At 39.9% G+C, this 27,782-nt stretch overlaps 5 protein-coding genes across 8 annotated transcripts in view; 3 read left to right on the top strand and 2 right to left on the bottom strand.

The window, feature by feature from the left end:
• Positions 1 to 90: 90 nt before the first annotated feature.
• On the top strand, positions 91 to 6,446 carry LOC135501702 (amyloid protein-binding protein 2-like). The gene is made up of 11 exons (XM_064793949.1): positions 91 to 225; positions 741 to 829; positions 1,201 to 1,352; positions 1,775 to 1,898; positions 2,188 to 2,413; positions 2,676 to 2,776; positions 2,925 to 3,030; positions 3,129 to 3,339; positions 3,683 to 3,873; positions 4,125 to 4,290; positions 4,615 to 6,446. The coding sequence occupies exons 1-11, from the start codon at positions 91 to 93 to the stop codon at positions 4,893 to 4,895; spliced, it is 1,782 nt and encodes a 593-aa protein (XP_064650019.1). The 3' UTR covers positions 4,896 to 6,446.
• Positions 6,447 to 8,442: 1,996 nt separating this feature from the next.
• On the bottom strand, positions 8,443 to 10,989 carry LOC135501693 (SRR1-like protein). The gene is made up of 6 exons (XM_064793940.1): positions 10,808 to 10,989; positions 10,223 to 10,263; positions 9,598 to 9,965; positions 9,185 to 9,336; positions 8,927 to 8,972; positions 8,443 to 8,702 (listed from the first exon to the last, which is right to left on the bottom strand). Exons 1-6 carry the CDS (start codon positions 10,969 to 10,971, stop codon positions 8,514 to 8,516), a joined length of 960 nt encoding a protein of 319 aa, XP_064650010.1. The 5' UTR covers positions 10,972 to 10,989; the 3' UTR covers positions 8,443 to 8,513.
• Positions 10,990 to 14,103: 3,114 nt separating this feature from the next.
• Positions 14,104 to 15,542, bottom strand: LOC135483523 (sesquipedalian-2-like). The gene has a single exon (XM_064764487.1). The coding sequence runs from the start codon at positions 15,390 to 15,392 to the stop codon at positions 14,583 to 14,585; it is 810 nt and encodes a 269-aa protein (XP_064620557.1). The 5' UTR covers positions 15,393 to 15,542; the 3' UTR covers positions 14,104 to 14,582.
• A 244-nt stretch (positions 15,543 to 15,786) lies between these two features.
• On the top strand, positions 15,787 to 20,467 carry LOC135483522 (putative phospholipase B-like 2). The gene is made up of 10 exons (XM_064764486.1): positions 15,787 to 15,984; positions 16,305 to 16,551; positions 16,906 to 17,003; positions 17,182 to 17,494; positions 17,707 to 17,864; positions 18,054 to 18,146; positions 18,467 to 18,538; positions 18,906 to 19,058; positions 19,375 to 19,534; positions 19,797 to 20,467. Exons 1-10 carry the CDS (start codon positions 15,791 to 15,793, stop codon positions 19,986 to 19,988), a joined length of 1,680 nt encoding a protein of 559 aa, XP_064620556.1. The 5' UTR covers positions 15,787 to 15,790; the 3' UTR covers positions 19,989 to 20,467.
• Positions 20,468 to 20,853: 386 nt separating this feature from the next.
• The window catches only part of LOC135501667 (furin-like protease kpc-1), a 43,374-nt gene continuing 36,445 nt past the window's right edge, over positions 20,854 to 27,782 (top strand). For all 4 annotated transcript variants that reach the window (XM_064793930.1, XM_064793922.1, XM_064793915.1 and 1 more), the window contains exons 1-3: positions 20,854 to 21,300; positions 25,317 to 25,415; positions 25,859 to 25,951. In XM_064793930.1, coding sequence (XP_064650000.1) covers positions 21,142 to 21,300; positions 25,317 to 25,415; positions 25,859 to 25,951 — 351 coding nt within the window. In that variant the 5' untranslated portion in view covers positions 20,854 to 21,141. The remainder of the gene's footprint in view (positions 21,301 to 25,316; positions 25,416 to 25,858; positions 25,952 to 27,782) is intronic.

Below are 27,782 nucleotides of genomic sequence, written 5' to 3'. Positions count from 1 at the left end.
GTTGTAGTGAGATTCGACCTGCTAACGCGGATTGGATATAACATCAACCCCCCCCCCCCCTAACACGTCACTCTGTCATATGTCTGTAAAATGGCGTCTGCCTTAGAATGGGTTCCTGATTCACTTTACAACACAGCTATTTCTACAGTTGTAACGTCTTATTCGAGCAATAGAAAGGAGCTTAGAACATTACCTGAAAATGTCCAATTTGATATTTACTACAAGGTAGTCAATCGAAGCTACAGTTTTCTCATAGGAGGCCGTAATGTTTTTGTTTTGATTGAACAGTTTTCTGTCGGGATACCTGTATTCATGATGTACTTCATTGTGTTAGTGTGTATACATCATGTATTGATATGTGTATACATGGTGTAGTGTAAATTCTGGTCCCATGGTGAAAAAGTCCCTTCCTTTCGTTCTGTGGCCTCTTCGGATCAGTTTCGTTGCGGCTATCTATCTGTCCACAGATGGTTTTTATTATAGATCGGTTTTCACCAGAAATAGATCATAGAAAAATCCTATCAATTCACAATTTATTGATCAGTGACACTGACAGTGGATGCTAATTGCTATGCATGTTAGGTCAGAGGTGTGTCATCAGTGATTTTCAATATACTCAGACTACTCAGATACTCTGCCTCTCTATATTTGTATATGAGGTAGGAGTTTCGAAAACCTGATCTCAGTACCGGTATGCTGTTTCAATTATATTTTATGTTTTCGTGTTCGTGTAATTACAGCTATACAATAAAGGCAGGTTGTGTCTGCTTGGGATGGAATTCTCAGAGTTGGATATATTTGCCAGAGTTTTAAAAGTGAATGATAAAAGGTAAGGGTTTCACAGTTGCCCAATGTTTAATAGCTTGTAATAATTAGTCTGGTTGTCGTAACTCAAGAACTTATAACTTTACATTGAACTAGAGCAACCTTCCTGCACACAAAAATCAGTGAAAAGGTAGACCTAAACTAGAGGAAATAGTGCAACATAATCTAATTCCTTGCGATGTGTTGGCAGACCTTCCTACATTCAACAACCATGTAACAGGCCTACTGCTTGCTATTCAGGAAAAACTGACAATCTTATTTTGTCGGTCAAATTAAAAAATATCAGAAAAATTGTGTCATTGTCATTAATGATGATATCTTCCTTCTGAGTTCCCGAAAGAGTTTGTGCCTAACTCTTGACCGTGTCATTTTCAGACATCTATTACACCACTGCTTTCAAGCCCTCATGGACCATGGAGTGAAAGTCTCTGCTATCCTCGCTGATGCTTATTGTCAACACTGCTGTTTAGTCAACCCCAAAGATTCCAAACAATTAGATAAAGTCATCAAATTAGGGTATAGTCTAGGTAATGAGCTTTGTTACAGCAGATCTACATGTAGGCCTTCAAGAAAAGTGGTTGGCCTGCCGCTAGGTGCTTTATAATCAATATGAATTCTAAATGGATTTATGGTTTGATGCCGTGTTAACATCAAAACCAGTCAACTCTGAGGTCCTGGCTTTGATTCCCGGTCGGTCCTGGTATAGTCATGTGGTAGTTAGGTGACTACCTTCGTCAGTGTAGGTCTTCTCCAGGGTCTCCAGTTTCCTCCTACTTTACATTACAAATTTCACTATACTGTTTGATATAGAGCTATAGTGTTATTTGATGCTCAGCTCTCAACTCTCATAGCGAGCTCGGAGTCTTATGAAATTTGTCTCCCATTAACCTATGGCAGGAATGTTCTCAACGATTAGCCAAAAACACAACCACTATATTTCCTGTTTCAGGTGGCTTCCTTACTGATGCGGGTTGGTACTACGACAGCGAGAAGGTGCTATTATCATGCCTACAAGCCTGCAAACAGGTCGACAACCCGAGCCTGTGGTATAATGCCTTTGAGTGCTGTGTAAGGTAAGTTCTGCATTTTGATCATGTGAATATGCAATACTTCTTCATCATCCTGCTGATGAATGCTTTTCTAACTTTGCTGAGACTGAGTGGTTCAAATTAAACCTAAACCGTCAGTAAAAGTGTCAGCAGCTAAATGTTTCTGTGATTTGTCATGCCTATGCTTGTTCTTGTGATAGAGCCATTGCTCTGCACTGATTTTCCTGTTATAGTTGGATTGATTGCTTAGAGTTTGCACTGGCACTTCTGAGTCCCCTTGAGTCTATGAAGTTTGCAATGATTTCTCTTCTAGATTATTACATATCAGGAATGCCAACTGTAAATACAGTGAAGCACATGAGTGCTACGAGTTAGCAATGAAGTACCTGGAGAAGCTGGAAGAACATGGCCACATTGTCAACAAGGCATTGCTACATTCAGAACGGTGCAGTCTCCTCTTTGCTAAATGCCAGTATGACGAAGCATATAAGTACTGTAGCATGGCACTGAGAGAAATCACATCAAATCTTCCACAAAAGGTGTGTGCTTTACATTATGATAATTTTCGAGTGACAACTTGCATCTGTTTTCTGTCATTCACTTAATCTGGTGATCATGTGTAGTGTACTGGAGCTAAGGTCCTTTTTTGGCCATGGTGGTGCCATCATTGACTTATTACATCTCCTTACATCTTCCCACCCAGGATGATAAGTCAACTATTTGGTGGCCAAGATTGTGAATTATCCATCCTCAAGAGCCAGTGGCAACCTTCTAAAACTTGATGCTATGCTTTGATTTCAGACTATTGTAGATGTGCTGAGGCAGTGTGGGAAGGCCTGTGTTGTCAAAAGACAATTCCATAAAGCTGAACTTCTGATAAAACAAGCTGTCCTTTATACCAGGTAATGTAAAAAGAGGGATGCTTGTCTTTTTCTGTCTATATCATGTCATCTAGAGATAAAAGAGAATGATTTTTTGAGTTGAATAAAAATATTTTGTAGCACGTCATTAAACAGTCTTTGTTCAACTAAACGTTTTTCTCCTTTCCAGAGAATATTTTGGTGTAAAACATCACAAGTATTCTGATGCGCTGCTCGACTATGGCTTTTATTTGCTCAATGTAGATTCTATCAACAAAGCAGTGAAAGTATATCAGGTAAGGGGGCCTTTCTATCCTATTCTACTCATAACTCTTGTATATAATCAGTGTTGCAAATAAGCTTATAAATTCATTTTGATTTCTCTTGTTTTCAGACCGCCTTGGATATCCGCCAGTCAGTATTTGGAGGCAACAATCTCCATGTTGCTATGGCCCATGAAGACCTCGCCTATTCAACCTATGTTCAAGAATACAGTTCAGGCAAATTCAGCGACGCACGAGAGCATGCTGAGCGGGCAATTGATATCATCACACATATCCTGCCGGAAGATCATCTTCTCTCAGCTTCCACCAAAAGAGTCAAAGGTACAAGTTTCTTAAGTTAATGTCTGAGTGGGCTATAATGGTCCCAGCTAGTTATTCCACTCTAGCAGCCAGAGAACATCCCAGATTAGATTATTGGGGTATCCCTCCCCAGGTTGGGATGCTGTTCCATCACAGGTTAACCGCATTCCCAGTTAAGTCTTCCTGATTATGAAAAGGTGTGGAAAACAGTGTCTTGTTATCATAGCACTGAGGCCTTGCATTGTTCCTGTGGTCACAGATGAGTCCATCATCATAATAGTAAAAATTGGTAAAAAAAGTCCCACCCACTTTTTCAGTTAGACCACAGTTATGCACTGGAGTCAGTATCTCTTTTCATTTCCAGCTCTGATTCTCGAGGAGATTGCTATTGACAGCAGTGATAAAGAACTAGAGGATCGTCTCCTACATGAAGCACAGGACCTACATCTGGCTTCTCTCTCATTAGCCCAGAAAGCATTTGGTGAAAACAATGTTCAAACAGCCAAGCATTATGGAAACTTGGGCAGGTTGTATCAGTCTATGCATCGATACAAGGTTAGTTAGAAACTTGTTTTTGTCCAATTCCAAAATTTTTTTCTCAAAACTTGTCATGTTGAGAACTCCTGGCATTAGAATAAGAGATTCTGTTACAGAATTCCAATCAGGTAAATTTTGGTGAGGCACTTTGAACACCAAGCCATTAGCGCATAGTTTGTCTTAATTAAACTTTCCTGTACTTGGTGGAAAAAGTAGATATCACTTGTCCCTTTAGCCTGAAATTTAAAGTCATTTTCTACCCAATGCAGGAAGCGGAAGCCATGCATTTAAAGGCAATTAACATCAAAGAGAATCTGCTTGGCCCCGAGGACTATGAAGTGGCCCTATCTGTTGGCCATCTAGCGTCCTTGTATAACTACGATATGCAGATGTTTGACGAGGCAGAGAAACTCTACTTGCGATCTATAGCTATAGGTTAGTGAGCAGTTGGTTTAGAACCTCTTCCATGTTTTCACAAATTGTTGCAAAGAAATGGTTGTAGAATCTTCTCAAATGTACATACATGTAAGCATTGCGTTGGTAGGACATCATAAACAACTAAATATTTCAAATAGTCTTAACAACTTTTGTTGAAAACTGTTGTTGGTGTCATTACAAAATCGGAAGAAACTTAACCTACAAGTAAAGGAATTTGCAGATGAACCAATATGAAATTAGGACTGGGAACATCCCATCCCTATTGTCATTTTCCTGGCTGGCAATGACAACTTCATCTAATTATTTTGTGCTTTCCTTCAGGAAAAAAACTGTTTGGACCCGGCTACAGTGGATTGGAATATGACTACCGAGGCCTTCTACGCCTCTATCACCAAGTAGAGAACAGCCTTAAAGCGCTAGACTATGCTATTATATTACATGAATGGAATCAGATCAGGGATCGGAGCAACGCGGAGGAAACACGACCGTTAGACTTTCTTGCAGGGCCTCAAGAACTCACAAATGTGGTGGAGGAATTCTTTATGGAGGAGAACAGAAACAATAGTCCTAGTCCTAGTCCTATGAGTGTTGACGGAGAGTAAAAGGTGACAATCAGCTGGATAAGGGATATTCATCATGAAGCACAGATGTACAAAGTATAAGTAGGTCATGGGCTGATCATGATGGTTGGCAGAAAGTTCTCTGTGGCATTGTCTTAGTTATTCAATGCAGAGATACTACTGGTGCTGTGGCATAGGCCCTATGTAGTAGGCATTATACTCAATCCAATGCATGTGGTCCATGACCTGCTGGTATGACATAACATCACACATATGGATAAGGTAGTTTTTCATGAGAGCGGGAAATTTTGGCTGGAACCGTTACAAATTCAACAAGAATTTTTGGCTAAAAATGCTGATCGATGTTGCATTGTGGATGCTCCTAAGCTGTAATACATGTAATTGTGGTGTTTGCTTCTTTCATTTGTGTATCAATACAGTTATGCTTAGGTGCCAATCATGACCCTGCAAAATTTTACCCTTGGAAGATGATGTTTCATGGAGAGGGTATGTTTGTGCCAATATACCTGCAGAAGGAGATCTGCTGACAAAGCAGAATTGCTTTCACAGTCTGAACATAAAAATCATGTTTTGGGACGGGTAAAGATTTACACTGTATATCCACTGTATATCTGATGGATATACATGTAGGTTGCTTTCTGGTTTACACAGTTCAAACACAAATATGCATTTTTGGTTGCAATCTGTAGTTATATTTCAGGTCAATAGAATAGTGTTGGTTGTATTCATGATGTGACCTCTATGCATGGTATTTGAGAAAAGAATAGAAAAATGTGTTAATGAGTATTTGCCCGAAAACTGAGGATCTAATCAAGGCATGGAGCATTATGGATACAATTTCGAGGTCAATATAATGATAATGTCAATTATTTGTCAATTATGATTTTCTGTCTATGCTATGTGTGCATGGGATTGAAAAACTAAAGGTATTTACATGTATAAACTAGTCCTCCTCAACATGTATTTCAAGAAAAGTGCTTTGTAGTAGTACCATATGTCATAAGGGGCTATGTTTAACTTGTCTAGCGTGGCTGCTCATAAGATTGCATTGCTCATATTATTGTCATGTCATTACGTCTCATTATGATGTAATGGTCTCATTATGATGTAATGTTATGGTGATACTACGAGCTGCAATGTCTTCATTTGTTAAAAGATGTTGTTTACCAATGAACTTTTTTAGGACTGCGTAAACTAAATGAGTTATTTCCTATTAGTGAATTGATAAGATTGTTTTCTTGCTTAATACTTTTTGACAGACGATGTAGACAAACTTTCCATCTTTTGGACATGCATGTACATTTACCACCCTTCGTTTTCTGCTAGAACAATTGTTGTTGGCTATTGGAAAAAAAATGGTCACCTGTAGACACGAACAACATGTTCTACTGTCTATTTTGAAACACTTGCTTGTTTACTTAAGTCCCCAAGGCTAAATAAGTGTTATACCCCCTGGCCCTGGATGGTTCATACTATGTATGACTTGTGCATTGTGTGTATCCTGTGTAAATCATGATATTGGTCAGACAGACGAATCAATAAAGTGTATTACAACCCGTATTTAAAAAAGCAGATTCTTCTCAGTCTCTGTTAAATCAAAGGCTTTGGTTGTGCTCAGTAATGCCTGAGACAGCGAAGTGATACAATCACGATCACCACCAAAAAGCCTCCACAAAGGCGAAATCTTAACTGGTAGTCTTTCATAGTCATAATCATAGCCAGTCATAATTTCCAATCGCTCCCTGCGATCTAGCAGAAGATAGATCGACTACAGGTATGTCCATCGCACTTAACACCTTCAGTGCCGGTGTTTCACCTCCAACATCCCCTTTTCAGACCCCCAGGAAAAAAGTATAAGAGATGGCTGCATAAGGTCTTTTGCAATAACTTCTCCCAAGACAAGGTCTTCTTGAATCAATAGAGTTATGTAGGGTACACTCCTTTACTATATTTCATTTTTGGTTGAAAAATGACCCCCTTTTCGAACACTCCCCGACCCTCCTAAAAATTCCCCGTGTCGGAACAGCTTAATTTTGTCATTCAATGGTTTGGTCTTTTCAGTTCCTGCCTTGCCCTGAAGATGGCGATGGCGTAGTTCTTTCATGAAGTCCATGAGACTCCCTCAAAGAGGGGGGATTTGGGCCACTTAGAACTCCATTGAGAACGGATAATGTCAGTGATGGGCGAGACTGGCATTGTCACATGGAGACGAGCTTGCTGTCCTTATGAAGACCCCAATTGGAGGGACATCAGTGGTGGGCGAGACTGGCATTGTCACATGGAGACCAACAGCTTGCTGTCCTTACGAAGACTCCCATCCCTAAGGATAAATGTGTCTCAATTTCACCATGGCAAACTCCCTATAGAGATCATGTCACAACCAATTTGATGACAGTAGCTGCTACAATGTCCAAGATCTGAATAGTAGTTACCAGCCGGCTTCACTCGTCCTAGACACTGTCACAACCAAGCTGATGACAGTAGCTGTTACAGTTCTGATTTTATGACGGCGAATCCAAGATCTTTTTCGTTAGGCCCTTATGTCTGCGGAATAGAAGAGATGGTCAAGTAAGTTGTACCTGTCTTCACAAGCATGGTGAGATGATAGCTCAGCCTAAGGCAATAGGCCCTGGTGTGTTTTTCATCTCGAGCACAGTGAGATGTTAGGTCAGTCCAAGACAGCAGGCCCAGATGACTGCTGTGGGAGAGACAAGGCTGTGAATGTCTTCCAGACAATTGTGAGATGCTAGCTTAGAGACTGACATTATCAAATGCAGACCATCCAGCTTACTGTCCTCATGAAGACTCCCATTGAAGGGATATCAGTGGTAGGGGAGACTGACATTGTCACATGGAGACCAACAGCTAGCTGTCCTTATGAAGACTCCCATTAGAGGGACATCAGTGGTGGGTGAGACTGGCATTGTCACATGGAGACCACTAGGCTTGCTGCCCTCATGAAGACTCCCATTGGAGAGATATCAGGATCATACCTCCATGGTTAGACTGGCATTGTCACATCACCAGGCTTGCTGTCAGAGGTGAAGACTCCCATTGTTGGGATATCAGTGGTGGGTGGGACTGGCATTTTCAAATGGAGACCACTAGGCTTGCTGCCCTCATGAAGACTCCAATTGGAGAGATATCAGGATAATACCTCCATGGTTAGACTGGCATTGTCGCATCACCAGTCTTGCTGTCAGAGGTGAATACTCCCATTGTTGGGATATCAGTGGTGGGTGGGACTGGCATTGTCACATTGAGACCACCAGGCTTGTCCTCATGAAGTCTCCCATTTGAATGATAATGTCAGTGATGGGTGAGACTTGCATTGTCACATGGAAACCACCAGACTTCCCATCCTATCAGAGAAAGTTTATTTGGAGAGAGACTCTTTGTAAGGAGTAGTGAATGGGAATAGCCTTATCACAAGGAGGCCATCAAGCTAAATGTCCCAATAAAGAGAGCCCCTTTGAAAGGAGAATCTCAGTCTGGACATTCTGTAAATGCAACCAGCACCAAATAGAACAATCGGAAGGAGTAGTATTGCTTTAAAATATGACTTTATTATTACTTTATACGAAACCGAATACATTTAAATAGAGATAACAAAACAAATATTAGGTCATATCTGTTGACTCAAGATTTGTCATTCTTGCATATGATTTCCACATCCTCCTCTGAATAACTTGGTTCGGGCCTTGTCCAGAAATCCACGGGTTTGGAGACTAGATTCAACTGTGGGATCCAGTGACATGATGTATCACTGAAGGCTGTTTCTGTGTGGGGAGTCAAAAGAAATGGTTCCTCTAATACAAGGGGAAGTATCTGATACAAAGTCAAGGATCTACCTCCTATCATATTTGATTTTTGCATCACATGATGCTGGACAGCAAAATATCAGTATTTCAAAGGGTTATAATCTTTAACTAGATACTGATGTCATAACCATCAACTAGATACTGATGTCATAACCATCAACTAGATACTGAAGTTATAACCATCAACTAGATACTGAAGTTAATCTTCCTATTTGCTAACTCAAAGGATACTTTGAAGATGAAATGGTATTCCTTTTCAAATATCCTCTGTGGTAACCTGAAGAAAAAGATAATTCATGCTCAATATGTTATGAAAAATGCTCAATACAATTACACAACAGAAAACTTGATAATGAAAATGAATTTACTACTATCTTCACAGGAGGTAAATTTCCATAATTACCAGTTGTAGGTTGTGGGCCTTATATCAAATAGCTCTTTCAACAAATGCCGACTCAAACTGGCTAACCACATGGAAGTGCTGCCTACCTTTCATTCATAGCTGAGAAGCTATTCCCAATAATGAATAACTTGCTAAGTTCATCTGTCTCCCAATTCGCCCAGAGCAGGTTGTTATATAGAGCTTTACCACAGTGAGGCATGAAGAATATGGTCGGTCTTGTAATTGGTCTTTTTCCCTCCTGAAACCAAAGATGTCAAAAACAGGACTTAACAGGGATTGACAAACATGGTTAGAATAAGATTTTCTCAAGAAAAATTATATCACACCGAAGCATAGGTCAGCATACAAAGGTCAGATACAAGTTATGTGTATTTGAAGTGGACTGGTGAATCAAATAACAGAACAAACAACCAGTTAAGCCAAAGGTGTGCCTCTGTAGTTAAACTTCAACATCGTTTAACTTAGATAATGATGTAAGTTTTACCTTTGGAATACCAACCTCATTTCTATCAATCACATCAGATCCAAATTGCCTCAAGATATGACAGTCTGATAGTTTGAAGTGAGGATCATAGCAGTAACATGACGATTCAGCACACTGTCGTTCCTTTAGTTCCAAAAGTAATGCTGTCTGTTCTCTTGCTATTGGACATGTGGTCACACATCCGAGACCATAGCATACAATGTCTACATCGAATAATGAACCATTTTCTCCACAACAGATCTCCGGCTTTTGAGTACATTCAGAATCATGCTTTTCACATCCATCCAAGCTGTTTGTCAATTTCTCCTTGTCAGACTGACCTTTCTTGTCTGGCTTTGTATTCATGGAAGCATCTAAATTGATTAACCATGTTTCAACATCCTCTGAAGAAAAGAGTGCAATCTTTTAATCTATTATTCAATAACAATACAAAGAAGTAAATAAAATACCTAAGCTTGAATGCATTGAATGAGTGTCACTGCATTTCCTACCAAAGCATCAGTAAAATTTGGAAGCTTATCTATGCCATACTCTGGGTTATTCTACAATGTTTAGCTCCAAGTATTACAGAGAGCTCTGCATCTTTTATGACACACCTCCAGTCAAATCCTGGCAGTTAGAGTGTCTCACAGTCACTTACCAATTACTTTCTGGCTCATCTCTTTGGCATAAACCTCATCACTGAAAATAAGTGACACTAGACTAAAGATCTAAATAATCCGACTTAACTTCTAAAGACCCACACTTGGCATCACTCTATTTACACTTGAGGCAACAGATAAGAGTGGTTGCATATACTTGATGCTGATAATGGCCCATTAACTATAAAGAGACCCATTACTTCTCATGAATGGCTTACTTCTTGTCTTCTCACTTTAGGCACTACCAGTACCACTAGGCCATACCGTAGCAATCATTTGTATAAATAATACAATGTACTTACTTGATGTTGATCCCAAATAATGGCCCGGATTAAAGACGAGATACTTTCTACCAATACCTTACAACATGACAACAGTCCATATATCCATTGAATATGAACACAACAATAAGTTAACACTTGGCCAACATTTGACTTGCATTTCAATTGCAATGCCATTGGCATTGGGCATTGGCCTAGTCTTAAAACTTAAGACGATAAAAGCGCCAATATACGTCTATGGTTCATTCGACTAGGCATTGGCCGGCGATTGGGCAATACAAGACACATGAAACTTTCACCAACCGTAATTCCCTTATTCGACGGACGATTCTTGAAATGTCTACATCTACAGAATCTGCGCTGGATGCACTATTCAAGGAACACAAGGGTTGTTGATATGATCTTTCCTGGTGCCTATTAGACCGTCCCTTTTTCCTCTTCACTTCAACAAACTGTTCTGAAGCCATTGATTGTATTCGTGCGCACTGCAGCACCACCTTGTGTACACAGTTCACACAAACATGCATTATAGGCGTGTGCAAGTTTACCAGGGTACTTCTGTCACAAAGCTCCAGGTTTACAAAATGACTTTGGGTTGTTTACAAAAATCTAAGGGGCGGTGTCATAAATTCTCCACACACAAGTTTGAACCAGATGCCCTACTTGATCGATAAGTCCAGTTTCACAAAGAATCTTAAGTCTGTTTTGGTGACTTAAGTATGAGAATTTCTTAAGTTTTGTCTTAAGTTGATTCACAAAGAATCTTAACTCGCCTAGCCGACTTAAGTACCCCAAAAACTTAAGCACGGTAGCTACCGTACTTAAGTCGGAATGAAGGACACGAGACATTATAGGTTCATGCAGTATGTTTCAATTAAACATGAACGGTTGAGGATTGCTCCAAAGTAATCTTTGCTATTGAGGTCGTTCATTGGTCTACTTTGTGATGGGGCGGGTTATCAGGTGTGGATCTGCTCGTGCTGGCCTTGGCTCTGGGTGTAACAGCATCTGTTATCTCGCCAGGTCTGGTTGTGACAGTATCTGCAATCTCATCAGGCTGGTTGTGGCAGCATCTGCAATCTCATGCAGGTCTGGTTGTGCCAGCATTTCCTGTCTATCAGGTCTGGTTGTGAGAGCATATGTTGTATTATCAGGTCTGGTTGTGGCAGCATATTATGGTATAGTTGTTGCAGTATATCTGCTGTCTCTTCAGGTCTGGTGTTCTGATTCATGCAATCCCTTGATGAAAATGATCAGTATTCACCATGTGAAAATGAGACACAGTTTTCTTAAGCGTGGAGACAAGGTCCACCCTGTAGAAACATGGTGCACTACGTTAGGAGAGTACACATCTAGATCAGACAGAGTACGCATAGTGAAGGGGCATGGCACATCCAGCAAAGACTTGGTATACTCCCTGGCAACATGGCGAGCAATGAAGGGGAGTGCACATCCAGAAGAGATATTGTGCACTACTGTCTCATTGGCCGAAAGTCATTTCTGCAGGTAACAATATAGAGCGACGGTAAAATACACAGGCCCGTTGCGGTGGAAAACAGAAATGTCCTCGTTTTTCACTTTCGCTCCGATATCTTTGAACAGGGTGACAAGTTCATGTACTACAGGGTGGCCCAGAATTAATTTCCCTCATACAATGGACACACACACAATAGAATTCTATTGTGCAAGGGATCAAAACCTTTCTGGGCCACCCTGTAGAGTTTCGTGAGTTTCCTCATCAGCCTCAGGTAGGCCAATGATTTTGACAGGACCTCAGTTGGCGCCATCTGAGCTAAAAAAGTGGAACTACGCGATTACTTAAAATTAAAAATTGCCTCATTGTGAGGTGGAAATATCCCCCTTGTTAGGGGGGAACGGGGGACGAATTATTCCATGAACCCCAAACATGGTACTGCCGACCGTTGCCGGCCACAGCGTCTCTTTGCTCCGAACTTACTTACTGGGTAGGACCCTTATATGCAGTACAAATTCTCGCTGCATTACTCCTGTGTGGACGTTTCATGTGCGTACTATGTAGTATGACTGGCCAACGGCAGGGGAGCCAGGAGCGGGCTCCGGACGCAATTAAATCTGCGATAGCGTCCGTGCACATTCTGTATACATACATTTTCGTGATTTAAAAAAAAATCAATGCTGGGAGTTTCATCAAACTTTGCAGAAGTGTAGTACTATATCTTGTCAATGTCATAAGTGAATTTGAAAAAGTTCCAATGATTCTAAATTATCTTATTAGCGTTTTCATGAGACATGTCAAAATTTGACACTCGCCGACAGGCGACACGGCCCGTCACGAGGCCGTGTTTTTGACTGTTAATCCCATCTGCCATGTTTCAGGCCCTCTAAAACACGAAACAGCCTGCAATGGCCCTCTGTCCTCTTGCAGGCATTACCCCCCCCCCCCCCGATTACCCCCTCCACATACAAGTATAAACCCCGGGAGTACCCACGGACGTTGAGAAAGCAAGTTTAAAAATAATGGATAAAATGCCCCTGCTGGTCTCAACTTGTCACAATCTTGTCCATTGACAATACAAAGTTATCTTTGTGTGTGGGCAGGAAGCCAGTAATAGTTAAGCTATCAATTTTAATTGCGAAACACAAACTCGTTTGACACCGTTCCCACCATCTCTCGGAGCGTGTGAAGAATAAAGAAAGGTTACCCTTATCGGATCAAATAATGTTAGACCGTAGAGTAACTAGACTGGGTTACTCTAAGGTTAGACCAAATTCCAGAGCGGCCCTATAGTCTCCAGGCCCAGGGGACGAATTTTCCTCAGGGGTGAGTTATCCGGGGACGAATTTTCCTCGGGGACGAATTATCCAGGGACAAATTTTCCTCGGGGCGAATTTTCTGGGGACGAGTTTTCCGGGGACGAGAGAATTACGCGGAAATGGGGGCGCGGCCAACTGACTGTGAGACAATCACCAAGCCAAGAATTCATTAAAGACCCCCCCCCCCCCCAATATATTTGATTAACACCTTCAGCGCCGAACCACGTAGATATATGTGGCCCAAATCCCCCCTCCCCTTTGAGCTAGGTCTATTCAGTGCCTACCTAGCCCTGAAGATGGCGATGGCGGAGTTCTTTCATAAAGTCATTTAAAGTTCTGAACTATGCCATCGCCATCTTCAGGGCATGGAAGGAACTGAAAAGACGGTTGGGTCTTTTCAGCGGTCGGGTCTTTTCAGTTGGGTCTTTTCAGTTCCTACCGTGCCCTGAAGATGGCGATGGCGTAGTTCTTTCATGAAGTCCACGACACTCCGATAACCAGCTCAAAGAGTGGGGATTCTGGCCACGTAGATCTACGTCATCGCAACCCATTTTGGTCATTTTTGAACCAAAAAATAAAATATAGTTCAGGAGTGTAGCTAACATAACTCTATTGATTCAAGAAGACCTTGTCTTCATGCAGCCATCTCTTATACTTTTTTTTCTGGGGGTCTGAAAAGGGGGTGTTTGGGGGGGACTTAGGTTTTTGAAAGAGTTGGGTTTTTTCGAAGACATGTCCTTCATTATCTGATACAAACCTAGTAAAAAAGTCATTTTGATTTAAAATGAAAAGCAACAATCATGAACTTGAGTTCTGAATTCTTGTTTTTTTATAGGTCAAAAATAATCTGTGTCCAGGAATGGATCTAATAGAAATATATACAAGCTTTACAGTGATTGTTCTTGTCGCAGATTACCGACAAATATTTTACACAAATTTCTTCGTGAAGACAGTTCTGAGAGTGTAACTTAAATACAAACAACTTAATTGATGCCAAAAAAACAAACACTTTTCATCTGGGGGAAGGTGGTTGACAAAAATAATGGCATTATGTGTTTGTTGGCAGTATGATATCTACAATCATTCTTTATAGCATGAAGGGTTGTGATGTTTCAAGAGACGTCTATTCATCTTATTTTCGACTTTGGAACAACATCGAAGAACAGTGATATCTGACATGTCTTTCTACAAAACTAGCTTACAAGTGTTAGAAAGATAAGCCAAAATTACTGACTGTCAATTACGATAATCAAGGAAGAATTGTTGCTATAGGTGCTATTGGACTTCAAACATTTTCTTGGTCGTCACTAGTTGACAAAGTTGTTGGTTTACTTTCTGCCATGCGTAGTTTTATTTTCCTCCCATACAGCTCATGCATTTCCTCGAAGGACTTGGGCTGCATGAGGAGTCCAGAATCATCAAAAAACACACTATTAGTTGTTGCCATTGCAGTGACATTTGAAGGACCAGCAACAGGACCGTCATCTACAGTCATATGAAAGACAGCACTTCCTTTAGAACGAGTATCAGCAACACATGAATTGAATGGATTGAATCTTCTGGAGGGATTACTTGTCCTGATCATTAGATTGGGAGCAGAGTCATCACCATTTGATGACTGACTTGGTGTTTCATAACTAGCTTGCAATGTTTCCGTCTTAGACAATCCCTCGGACTTGGCATCGTCAAGCAACTGCTGGTTGTGCTCCTCTAACTGCCGCTGCAGCTCTGCAACCATTAACTTCATGTATTCGTAACCAGCGCAAGTTATAGCTCTCATCCATGTTTCCATCTCCTCCTGATTGTCTGCAGCCAGAATGTATGACCGGCATCCTGGGCCAGGAAACTTGATGGCAAATGTATACGCATCGGTCTGCTGCTCAAATAATTCCACTGTACACCCTTCTAGTACAATGACACCAATAGGTTCTTTGTCTCCCTTTTTTTCGAAATAGAAGAGTAGGTTACCCTTCAAAATGAACCAACGTTTCTGATAACCCTTATTCACCTCCCCCTTCTTCATTAGGTGGCCTTCTTTGTCAACAGGGGAGTTGCATGTGGCAAACAGGACCAAGTTTTTGTCATTGATCTTCATTTTACACTTATTTTTGACAGCTTCAACATTAAACGACTGCTTTCATTGGTACAACGTCACACCGAATAATAACCAAGTTCTCTGCACACGGATTTTCATCAAGCAAGATCCTTTTTTGCAAGAGAAAAAAGAGGCGACCATTTACTTCCTGGTTTGGCCAGACTAAAATGTGGAATCTAAAACTGTCAATAGGCCAGAAAATTACTTTTTAAATGGTGTGATTTACCAATATCTTTCAATTTTTCAAAAGATAAATAATAGTCTTACTGTTTCTATACATGAGTGTGTATATTATTTTCTATGATAGTCACAAACTGGTAAAGTATTTGTCTTGTTCCAACTTTACATTCTACTTTTATATACACCCAGCTTACCCGTCACATGATCTTCCATACAAAATGGCGCTATCCAGTAAAATGAAAATTTGGTTTCTTGCACTATTTCTGTTATTTTGCAGCTTTGTCAGTTCTAAACGACATGTGGCATACGTCACATTAGATTCGAAGGATGGTTTAAAGATTCGTAGAGGCCAAAATCAAGGTCAAGATTTGATTGGTACGGCAACATTCGCCGATTACATACAAACTACTGGGTAAGTATCACGTGCGTGTGTGTATCTGTGATACACGGTGTATACGCTATATTTAGCCGGTTGAAGGGCGCCTGTACAAAAGGCCTATTTTACACGTAATAGGCCTATGTGAAATAGACGCATCAAAACCGGCTAAATAGCGTCTACACAGTATGTCATCAAACATCTACATGTGTACTGGCTGTTGTTTTATACATAATCAATACATACATGTAAAATTCAGTCATGTGATTAACCGGTAAGTCACATGATGAACTTTAGCCCGTATGTTATTGATTAGCAATCAGTCATTTTCTAAGACAAAGGCTCACTTTTTTCAGATGGGCCGTTCTGGAAGTAACCACCAATCCAAATTACGATGATGCCCTACAGGCATACGCAGCGGGTTTGATGGAGGCTGACTTGACAAGAGAACTTATCGCCAAGAACTGGAACAATACAATTGATGGCTACTGCAAAAAACCCTATGCTGGCTACTGTGCCAGGCTTCAGAAGTTTCTTCAGGATAATTTGGAATGGGTGTATCATCAGATAGCATCGCAACCTAATGACCCATATTGGCACCAGGTAAGATAAGACCTTGTGAAATATATCGTTGTTGTGATGACTAACTGCGTTGATAATCTTAGGAGTTTAGTTCCTTTGTTTTTCTGTTAGCCGTAATGAATGGTTTTATTGAAGTGACTAACAGTAATAAAACTTCGCCCTTAATGTTTTTGGGGTAAGCTTGCCATGGTCTCATCGCACACAGAAAACCGAAAATGTTGCCTAACTAAATTGTTGTTTTCTTGTAAAATTCCTTCAAAAAGATAGAGTTGTGACTGTTGAAGTGGGACTGTACTAAGGTAATTTTTGGGGATTGCGGAATGAACTGAATCCCTCCAACAGAATTTAATATGAAGTGAGAAAAATTACTTCCAGGTTGAGTTGCTGCTGACACAAGTCAATGGATTGATTGATGGATACACCAGTAAAGTACAGAAGCCTTCTTACAAGATAACCGATCCATTCGGATTTTAGTAAGTATCGATTTTTTAAATAACTTTCTTGAAAATTCACAACTGGGCCTTTGGACAATGTATTCCAGATGATGTTAATATGCTGTGTTAAGAAAACATAGGATCTACTTCCTGGGGTAATTTCACTTTATTTCGGATTCTTTGTAACTATGTAACTTTATTATATATTTTTCTTCAGCTTCTTCCAAATTGGGGGTGATCTTGAAGATTTGGAAAGTGCTTTAAAGAAAGAAGACAAAACTCACTTGCTTGGTTCTGGTTCCTGCTCCGCCTTGGTCAAATTGTTGCCTGGTAACAAAGAACTATTCATGTCCCATGATACGTGGTCTGGTTTCCAGTCCATGCTCAGAATCCAGAAGAGATACCAATTTGGTTTCCATCACAGCTACCAACGAGGAAGTCAACAAATACCCGGAAATAATGTATCATTTAGTAGCTACCCAGGGAAAGTGTTCTCAGGGGATGATTTCTATGCGACTTCAGCTGGCCTTGTAAGTTTTGTAGAAAGTGTACTGTTACATTATTTTCAAAAACATTTTGTTGTGCAACTCATTTTTCCAATAGTTCTCTTTTGATATTTGTCAATGTACATGTAATTCAGATCCCGGCGTGGTACATGTAGTTTTGTTCAGAGCTAGTTTCAATTGCATTATTTAAGAAGAGCACAGGCAATGGTATAATGATCTGAATACTTCTCTTGCAGGGAGCGCAAGAGACCACCATTGGGAACAGTAATGCTGATTTATGGTCAAAAGTGACTTCATCGTCAGTCCTTGAGAACTTCCGATCGATGGTTGCAAACAGATTGGCTGTGTCTGGCAAAGAGTGGACAGATACCTTCAAGAAATATAACAGTGGCACGTAAGTTAAAACCAAAACACAGGTTTAATAAAAAAAATATCATTGTGATGTCTAAATGTTCATGTGATTTGTACATGTTAGGAAGACCTGAATAATAATCAACACATTATGTAACACTGCAGTGTTTAGTGTAAAAACGGGAGAAAATAAGATGGCACTGTAAAACCTCATTTCCTTCGTAAATTTCAGGTACAACAACCAGTGGATGATTGTGGATTATAAGAAATTCACTCCTGGAAATGCATCATCACAAGACCTTCTCTGGGTTTTAGAACAGATTCCGTGAGTTTCTGATTATTTGCTTTATTTTGGAGGAATGAAATCGTTACCTTCTTTGAAGTTTGATTTGTAACGTATTGCTGTAGTCCTTTTATCAAATTGTTGAACTGATTCTGCTGTTAAAACCTGTGTCTGCCACGTATTAAATCTGATTCACAGAGTGCTGTTGGGGACACGACAAGAATTCTTAAGGACAAGCCACTTAATCTCTGCCACATGACTGGAGATATGGTACAAGCAGGCTGAGCGCATAGAGGAGGAAGAAAACTTCATATCAAAAGTTCTCTTCTAAAATGTCCTTATCATGATGTTCTCCTTTTAAGTGGAACGATAATGGCAGCTGACGTCTCTAATGTCCTCTTGAAACAAGGTTATTGGGGCAGCTACAACATTCCGTAAGTAAACGTTTTTGAAAGCGGGATTATTGCTACTGCCTCTTTTTGGCAGTGGCTTTAGATTGAATTATTGTTTAGAACATATGGTAATTAGTCATACTGTTATCTTTGTGTTGGATTGTTAGACTGACCTGGGCATAGGCCTCCAGGTTCAGAGAAACTCAATCTTTAAGTCTCAATGAAAGGATGTGACGAGATAACAACCATTGAAATCCACAGTGGTTCATTGAGGGATACACAAACCCAACCCAGATTGAAATCTCTAGTGCTCAGAGATCATAAGGTAAGCAGTGGTACCCACTGAGCACCAGGACTTCCTCATTTCTCTTCATGATCTGAAAAAGATAACTTCTGGCTCTTTTTGCAGATATTTCCCCAAAATCTTCAATGCAAGTGGCGTAAATGATTTGGTGAAGAAATTTGGTGACTGGTTCTCATATGAGAATGGACCACGAGCCAAAATATTCAGAAGAGACCATGGGAAAGTTGTTGACATGGAAACAATGGTTCATCTGATGAGGTGAGTGTGACCTATTAAAAGTGTATTGCTCTTAGAGGAAGAGGAATTTAGGTGTCCTTCAATGACAGCTTTGTGTCAGTAATCCTCGACATCCCATTTTCAGCAATAACTGAACAGACTCATTGTAATATACAATAAAATATCTTATGGTACCAACTGACTTGACGCGTGCTTGTCACAACCTAATAGTCAAGTGGTACTTACACATTAGACTTTGTCTTCATTAGTTCAAAATCATTAATTCTTCAGCCAATGAAAGATCCTTTGTTTGGCTGCTGTAGTTGAATAGTTAAGTGAGCAATCCATTTCATTCTAGGTACAATGACTTCAAGAATGATCCTGTATCTCGATGTAACTGCACACCACCATACAGTGGAGAGAATGCCATATCAGCTCGGTCTGATCTCAATCCTGCCAGCGGAACTTACCCATTTGGTGCTCTTGGACACAGGCTTCATGGTGGCACTGATATGAAGGTAAAGACTCGCTTTACACACCTTTAAAAGGTTTAATACATCTGTATATTGATTACTACCACTCACAGTAAATACATTTAACTGTAGAATCAGTTCAACAATTTGAGTGAAGTGGAAGAGAAAATCGCCTCCCCCTCTGCTCAGATGACAGGGATGAAGACTTATTTGTGACAATTATTTCTCTTGACTTGAGATATTTGTCGACCTCAAATACACTGTTATTTTATGATGAGTTTAAATGATTCAATTCAAAAAATTTCAGGTCACTTCTTCCATACTTATCAAGAAGCTTGAGTTCGTTGCAATAAGTGGACCAACTTATACCAATCTGCCACCCTTTCAATGGAGCACGTCTGATTTCAAGGATGTTCGTCATGAGGGGCTACCTGATCTGTGGAAATTCCCTGTGGTTCAGTATGACTGGGACAGTAAACTGATGACAATCGCACCCTAGAGGTGTCAGTGCAGCTTGTTCAACAAGAAGCTACAAAATATCTGTGATTCATTTTTGAATAATTATGTATTTTTGTAAATATACATTTGAAATCATGCTGCAAGAACCTAGTACATTGTGGTCATTTCGAGAAAAACAGATTTATTGCTGCACTTACCTGGTTGCCAATGACATCATCAACTGACAATCAATTGCATTAAACTAAAACTTTTTACTTACATGTACCTGGTTCTCGTCTCAGTGAAGCGGCTGTTTATGGCCTATTGTTTTTGAGAGAATTTCAACACCTCAAGAGCAATGCTTTTTGACTTTAGTCGGTAGAGGGCACTCTGTCGAACAAAATGGTACAAATAACTCAAGTTTTGCTGAAAATTTTTGACTGCACTGATTTTACAGTGTTCATTGTCACCTTGTATTCCAACAGCTGAACAAGTTTTTGAATTATTCTAGTAAAATAAAATGAAATAATTGAGATTAAAGCAAGTGTTATCTTTGTTTGCTTTGATACATGCTGTCTCGGCGTGAGGTGTTTTGAGATGTGGATTTAGTGACTTCAAGATCGGAGGTGAAAAAGTAAGACGATAGGCCTATGTGACAAAAAATAGAATACTAAACTGGCCCATGCCATGCCATTTCGAGGGCAAAGACCAAGAGAGAGTGGGACAAATGTCCCCAAGGAGTCTCATAAAAATGTTTCCCAGAGAGACTCCCCCTCCTCCCATGACCAAAAAGCTGCATTTTTATAAAGGTTGGACTGTGATAAGTGAAGGACAAAAACGCCTGTTACACCGACCAACCTTGGTGCCAGGTTAAAAGCGCACCTTACGCTGGCGCCACCACCCGTCAATGTAACAAACTGCTTTTATGTACACTACAAGTCGAGGAAAGTCTTCACAAACTTTTCCCACTTTCTATATCCTTTTACTCCGATTTAGATGCGAGAAAGCGCAGTTCGGATGTGTTGGTAATGGAGATCAAGCAAGAGACATCATTTGTCTCCTGCATGAACTTTTTATTTGACTATTTCACCTCTTTAGGAATATTATATTCCGGCGTCCGGTGTCGGTGATCATTCCAGAGATATTTGTGTACTTGCATGCTGTCACTGCATTTAACATAGTTTGGTTTTAGAAGTTGACAGCTCAAGCTAACTATGAGGTTAACATCTGATACTTTACTCTGGTGTCTACTGTCACTTCTGAAGTTCTGCCATGCTGCTATTTACACCGATACTTGGGCAACAGAAATAGAAGGAGGGGAAGAAGTAGCCAGGGCTGTGGCAGAAAGGAATGGATTCACTTATGTCGACCAGGTAAGTGTCCAGTTGGCCTGTGCTGCCCACAACCTAGGACTACCTTTTCTCATAACTTGACGTGCCTGGGTTGATGTGTCCTTTTCGTGAAGTACGACACTTAAGAAGTTGGCCCGGAAGTGGCGACGATACGTTTTAGACAATGGACGACTGCTAAAATGTGGAATCTGCCAACTGGCAAAACGAGGATCCAATCACTCCCGATTCCACATTTTGCAGTCTCCCATTGTCTAAACCATACCGTCGCCACTTCCGGGCCAACTTCTTAATTGTTTTGTTGTAACTTGTACTTGTACAAGGTAAACGTTAGTCTTTCTGAATCTGATCATTCACATAAAATTCTCAGAATTCTAAACAATCGTTCACCAGATTTATATTTGAAATGAGCACATTGTAGGAATCGGGTCTCTGACTATGCACACCTAGTTTCAAGGGGTTTATTAATGCAGAATATCAAAGAAGACAACCATTAGTATAGAACAAACCTGAAAAGAGCAAAAGCAGCCATGGATTAATTGGAAAGGCACAGCCTGTCAAGGAATTGCTAAATGTTAAATGACAAACTTTTCTTCAGAGGGAGTGGAATCTATAACAAGATCTGCTGAGGACCAACATTGCAGGTCATCAGCATCTAGCCAGGCAATCAAGAAGGGCAAGCTGGAACTTTGCAATGCCTCCTTACATTTCAAGCTTAAGTTTAAGCCGTAAAATTAGTTAGTCTGCAGGGGAACATAATTGAAAGCCACACACCTAAGATACTTGCAGACCATCAATGCTGTAAATGATTAAGGTTATGTTTGTCTTGGCTGATTCCACCTGTCATAATATTTACTTTCAATGGTATCATAAGTGCTTGCACTGAGCTTTTTGGGAAATCCCTTTTCTTCACTTCATCTATTCAGGGTAGATGGAATCTGCAGTTTTGTATTCTATAATTTTGCTGACATTGTGAAGTATCTTGGAATTAAGGACCAAAATTCGGATAGTAATTGGAAGTGAGTTGAAAGTGTGTGGAAGGCAGCAAATGTCAAGAAAACCAGTAAACATAAGAATATTGTAGTGGCACTATGAAGCCCAAGAAGCAGTTTTAAACCTGGGTACCATCATTGTATCAAACTCCTTTGAATCGGTCTCCTGCCATCCATGACACTGCATAATTCCGACATTTTTGTTTCGATATTCAGTTTTTTGATAAATACTCTTCCCATGCAACATTACACTTACAGAAGATCGGAGTATGATTTTGATTAAGTGCATTGCGTTGATAAAGTACAAATGTATGCCCAGGCTTCAATCTTCATCTATGATGCTACATGTTCACAGCATCTTTCAGGTGCTACAAGTACAAATATATTCCAGGAAAGCAGTGTGTGGGTATGGTGAGGCTCTGTCTGACTAATGTAATTGGCATACCTTAAAATACTCAAAACCATTACCAAGGTTGAATTAGAACAGGTATGCATTTACATGCACAACCTGAAATTCTCCTGAAGCCAAATATGCCAAAGAATCTCCCATGCTGGCCAGGACTTCCTGCCAGCTGAGTCCTTCACACTGGATCTCATATTTGAGCTGAGAAATTGTGAATGAAATTACTACAGGAAGGGCTAATGAATGTCCTGGTGCCATCTCTTAACTTCAGGGTCATCTCTAGTCTCGCTTCATGAAGTGCCTCTACCAGTAGTCTAGAAAAAATGCAAAAACTCAGGCATTCTTTTGAGTTGATTTGGAGACAGAATTTTGTCCAGCAATTGGGAAATCAGTGGCCTTCCTCCTACATGGCTTACATCTCACTATCAGCTGACTTGGTTATTGTTGTACACAACACCTGGTGTATCTCAGATGGAATGGATATCATGACTAGCAAATGATAATTAATTAGAAATTAATAATTCAACCACATGAACATATATAAATACATGTGTACACAATGAGGACATTATGAACAAGATGACATTGTAAATGTCTGATGGTTCCCGATGTGCCGAATGTTGAAATAAAGTTCTGTTGACACTAGTTTTAATTCGAATTGAATTTAAACCTTAATTCGTATTAAGTGTTCACACTGAAAACGGTGTGGCACGATGCGGAACCGTTTTATCGACATCAGTTTTGATTCCAATAGACCATATCAGGGTAACAGGTGGCACCACATGACGGCAGAAAAGACGTCTCCAAATTGTTTTCAACGTTATTCCTCTAATGACGTGGTCCAGCAGTGGCCTCCAGGTGGTCCACCCAAAGTTGGTTAAGGTTAAGGCTCCACAACTCAACCCCTTCGACAGACCGAGATAGGAGAGGATGCCTGCTTCATAACTTTCGACCTTGCCCTTGACGTTTGACCTTCAAAGCATCACAGAAGATATAGATTGGCATGTTGTTCCCGTGTCATAGACTAAACAGTTGAAATATCAGTGGTTTCATTGGCAGGTGATTTGACCTTGACCTTGACCTCTGACCTTCAAGGTCATTGCATAACCTGAATGGGCAACCTCAATAACCTGGGCATAGGTGAAGGTTCCATGACTCTACTCCTCCCACAGACCGAGATAGTTCAAATTATCAAAATTGATATATGAAAATCTCATGATATCTTAATGATCCAAATGCCTGACACTGTACATTTTCATGTCATTTAACTCTTTGGTAACTACACATTACCTAGACTTGGTTGCACATTGCTAACTTACTCAGATGTCAAGATATCTCAAAATATCAAATTCGATATATCAATATCACCATGACCCTGATAACTGAGATTGAATTTGATGCACTCATTGAAATCAGGCACATCAATAACCTAGGGTAGACCTTGTTTCCAAACTTCTAACTTGAATAGGGACAGAGATATTCGCATCTGAAAAGTGTGACAGACAAAATCTCACATCTCAAAATGTCAATTTCACCATGATCCCCGTGTCGTAAGTTGACAATGATGGGCTCATTAGATTGCTAGTGTCCACAAACCTAGGGGTAGGAACTGTTTCTAGACCTCTAACCCTCATTTTAACTGAGCTGTGACAGTCATAAGACTGGACAGACACACACACACACAGACACACACACACACAGACACACACACACACAGACAGACACCATGACCAAACACAATATGGTTCCTGTTCTGAAAGAACCAGGAACCATAATAAAAAAGTGTATGACTAGTTCAGTCTAGAGGAGTGTTGAGTGCAGTTGTATAGATTTGTATTCTATCTGTTCTAAATCTAATGTGTCATTCTGATGATCTATGCATTTACAATCACCAAATGAATTTACATGATTTTTGGTTGTTGTGACTGAACAACAGAGAAGACAGAATATTGTAATTATTCATTTGTCAATGCTAGGAGGAATAAATGTATTGTTCCAAGGCTGGTTTTTTGCAGTTATTTCACAATGTTTCTATTCATGGTCACCAAACTAAATGTTATTTGCTGATTGCCTTCAGTTATTTATGGTATTACCCAATGATTTGTGTGGCTTCCTTGTCCAATGCCCTTAATCATACAGTGTGAGCAAGTACAATCAGAAAATGTACAGAATATGTACATGTATTTCTTGTGACAGTGTCACTGGACACATTTGCTGGCAGAGGGACAAGTTAACTCATTGCCTGGTTTTTGAAACTTCAAAATTTAGTTTTGAATAGGCCAACAGCAACAGAAAGAGGTTCTCCCATTATTCCAAATAGATATATAAGCTATGAAACAGGTTTATAATCAACGTACGCTGAAATTCAGTTCAAGGCATTGATTGCTAGAATTAGAACATGAAGGAAGCCCATCTAAAAGAAAGTTTGATAAAAGCATCTGTCATGTCTGTAGCAGTATGTACTACACCTGTTGTTATGATGGTTGCAGGTTAGATCATTCAGTTTATGTGTTGGACTGTTCAACAGACATCAAACATAAAAATGATCTTTTAGACAGATGCACCGTTTAGAGTTTTACGTACATGACGTACCAGCATCATACATTTTCCCTTATTAATGGTGTATTTAATCTTCCTACTTGCAGATCATGCCAGGCTTCTATCAGTTCCAACATAGGAAAGTTGCCAAACGTTCAACATATCACAGTCACTATCACCATGAAAATTTAGCAAAAGAACCTCAGGTGAGAGTTATATTTAGCAGGCATGGCAGGCAAACTACGCAATTATTCTTTTGAAATTTGAAATGGATCATGTTAAAAAATGTGTAACTGGTAGGTATAGATTGATCATGTTGATTGTGCTGGGTGTTGACAATTGTCATCCATGCCCCTTGAGTCGTGGTCATGTGGTCAACTGACACAGAAAAAATGTGTTTTCAATGGAAAATCAGGGAAATGAAGAGGCTAGAAGAGAAAATGGCCTCAAGCAAGTCTTTATCCTGGTGAGTGATACCGGTATTGGGAAGTAGGATGAGTATAAGAGAAGTAGAGTATCAAGTATACAGTATTAAGAGATTGCTTCACTAAAGAGAGATCCATTGCCTTCTGTCAAGACATCACAATAGGCAAGGCCACGTCCTTGGCATTCCACAATTACCTTATCAATTATCATTTACTTGTTGCAGGTAAAATGGTTAGAGCAGCAAGTTGTAAAAAAGAGAGTCAAAAGAGATTTAGTCTATTTCACAGACCCGAAATGGAAGCAGATGTGGTATTTGGTAAGTGTCATTTATTCATAATACAATGTACTTGCATTCTTGTCATCAATCATCAATGACAATGTGATCAGTCGTAAAAAATATTTGGTATTTTCCCTTCCCCAACAAAATTGCCATTTGATTTGTTATCATGATACGAAACAATATGGTTTCCCCTAACTTCTACTTTTCCTGCTTGTCGTACTGTTTTTTGGGAAGGTTCCCACCCATGATGACTACATTGTGTACTGGTAGGCTGGGTAGCTTACTTCAGTTCCCAGTCTGAGTGACGAATGAGACATATCAAGGGCCGTGTCAGATGTTGAGTGGGAACTGGTTGAGTGGAATGCTACAAACTTCACTTGTAAGGCATTGGTACTATTCCACTTAAAATTATTTTCGAGTAATGGCCCGGCTAATGTACTGACTTCCTTTAGTTCTCACTCAACACACATTTTGTACAATAGTCCCGACTTGAACAGGTTGGTCTGTGAATACATGTTCATATACTTCATCTCATTTACCATTTACTATCAATAAAGGACACTTATGTCACTCTCCTCTCCACAGTTTGGTTGTACAGCTTCTCATGAGTGTTTTGGCGTGTTGGGCTCCTATGATTGAAATACATGCATATGATAAGCAAACATGGAAAAATTTTTGAGAGCCATTTTTTTTTAGATTCAGACTATGGGTGATATGAGATTGGTTCAGATTTGTCCATGAATTTTGACCATGAATGTTAGAAATGATAATATTTCTTCTTTCTGGTGCTATCTCAAAAGCCTCAATGAAAACAGTAATCACTCTTCTGCAATCTGGCAAGACAATATCGGACGTAGCATAGAATTCAACTTGCCTGCTAATCAGTGTTGGGCTGTTGAGTGCATTCCAGCATGGTGCGATATCTTTAGAAATGCTGTATCAGGCTGAGTTAAATCATTCAAGTGGTTTTATCTAGAAGTTTTTACGCTGTGGTTCGATTTAGATAGTTCATATATGACTTCCTGCGTAGCTTCAAAAATTTGCACACAAATAATTGGAATGTGTAAAGGTGTAAGAAACTACTTGGAAACCTTTATAAGGCATTGAATGATAATGTCAATGATTGCCTGAAGTGATTGCTTTATTGAGCCTGAGGGGCAAAGCTAGTTGCTCTAACTGTTAAAATGCGTTTGCAGAATGATTGAGTCAACTATTGTAAATTGTCTTGTTTGGGCCAATGACTATATTTGATGATGTTTTCAGTTCGATGCAAGTGGAAGCTCACAGACTCTCATCCGGCCATTTAATGAAATAAAATGATGATGACTCTTGTTTAATTTACACTTTGTAAACTATTGTCACTCTTTTCTTATTCATCAGTATGACCAATTCAAGGCATGTACATATATGGTGGTCATTGAGAACAAACTTCCTGCTGATCGGTTTAGGCCTCGGCATGCAAGTTATGTATGTGTCACTTGTGTATGTATGTGTCGCTTGACTTGACTGTGGGTAGGCTGAGGCCAATATCTCAGAAAGCACATAGGCCTAGACATTCAACATTGCTTTAAAAACTCAAAGCCCAACCTGTATGTACTGTAGGGGTTGATGTGACATGTCTGATCCAGTTCACTTCGTTTCAACCAGTGAGAGAATCTGACATGTTGGCTAGAATAGGATGTATTGCTTCAGTGGCTCTTTACAAGCAGCAAGCTCCTTTCTAATAATATATGTGATTTTTCAATAAGCAGTTCACCTGCTTTAGAATACCTTCAATTAAGTGATAGTTTTCTCTTACCTTATTTACTGCCATCTTCTCATTATGCTTCAGCAACAGGTGTTAAAAATATATCGATGAGTTTAGAGC

This window comes from Lineus longissimus, chromosome 2 (assembly GCF_910592395.1).
Source record: "Lineus longissimus chromosome 2, tnLinLong1.2, whole genome shotgun sequence".
NCBI classification, from domain to species: Eukaryota; Metazoa; Nemertea; class Pilidiophora; order Heteronemertea; family Lineidae; genus Lineus; species Lineus longissimus.
The sequence above is the reverse complement of the archived record's forward strand: the minus strand, read 5'-3'. Positions and strand labels throughout refer to the sequence as shown.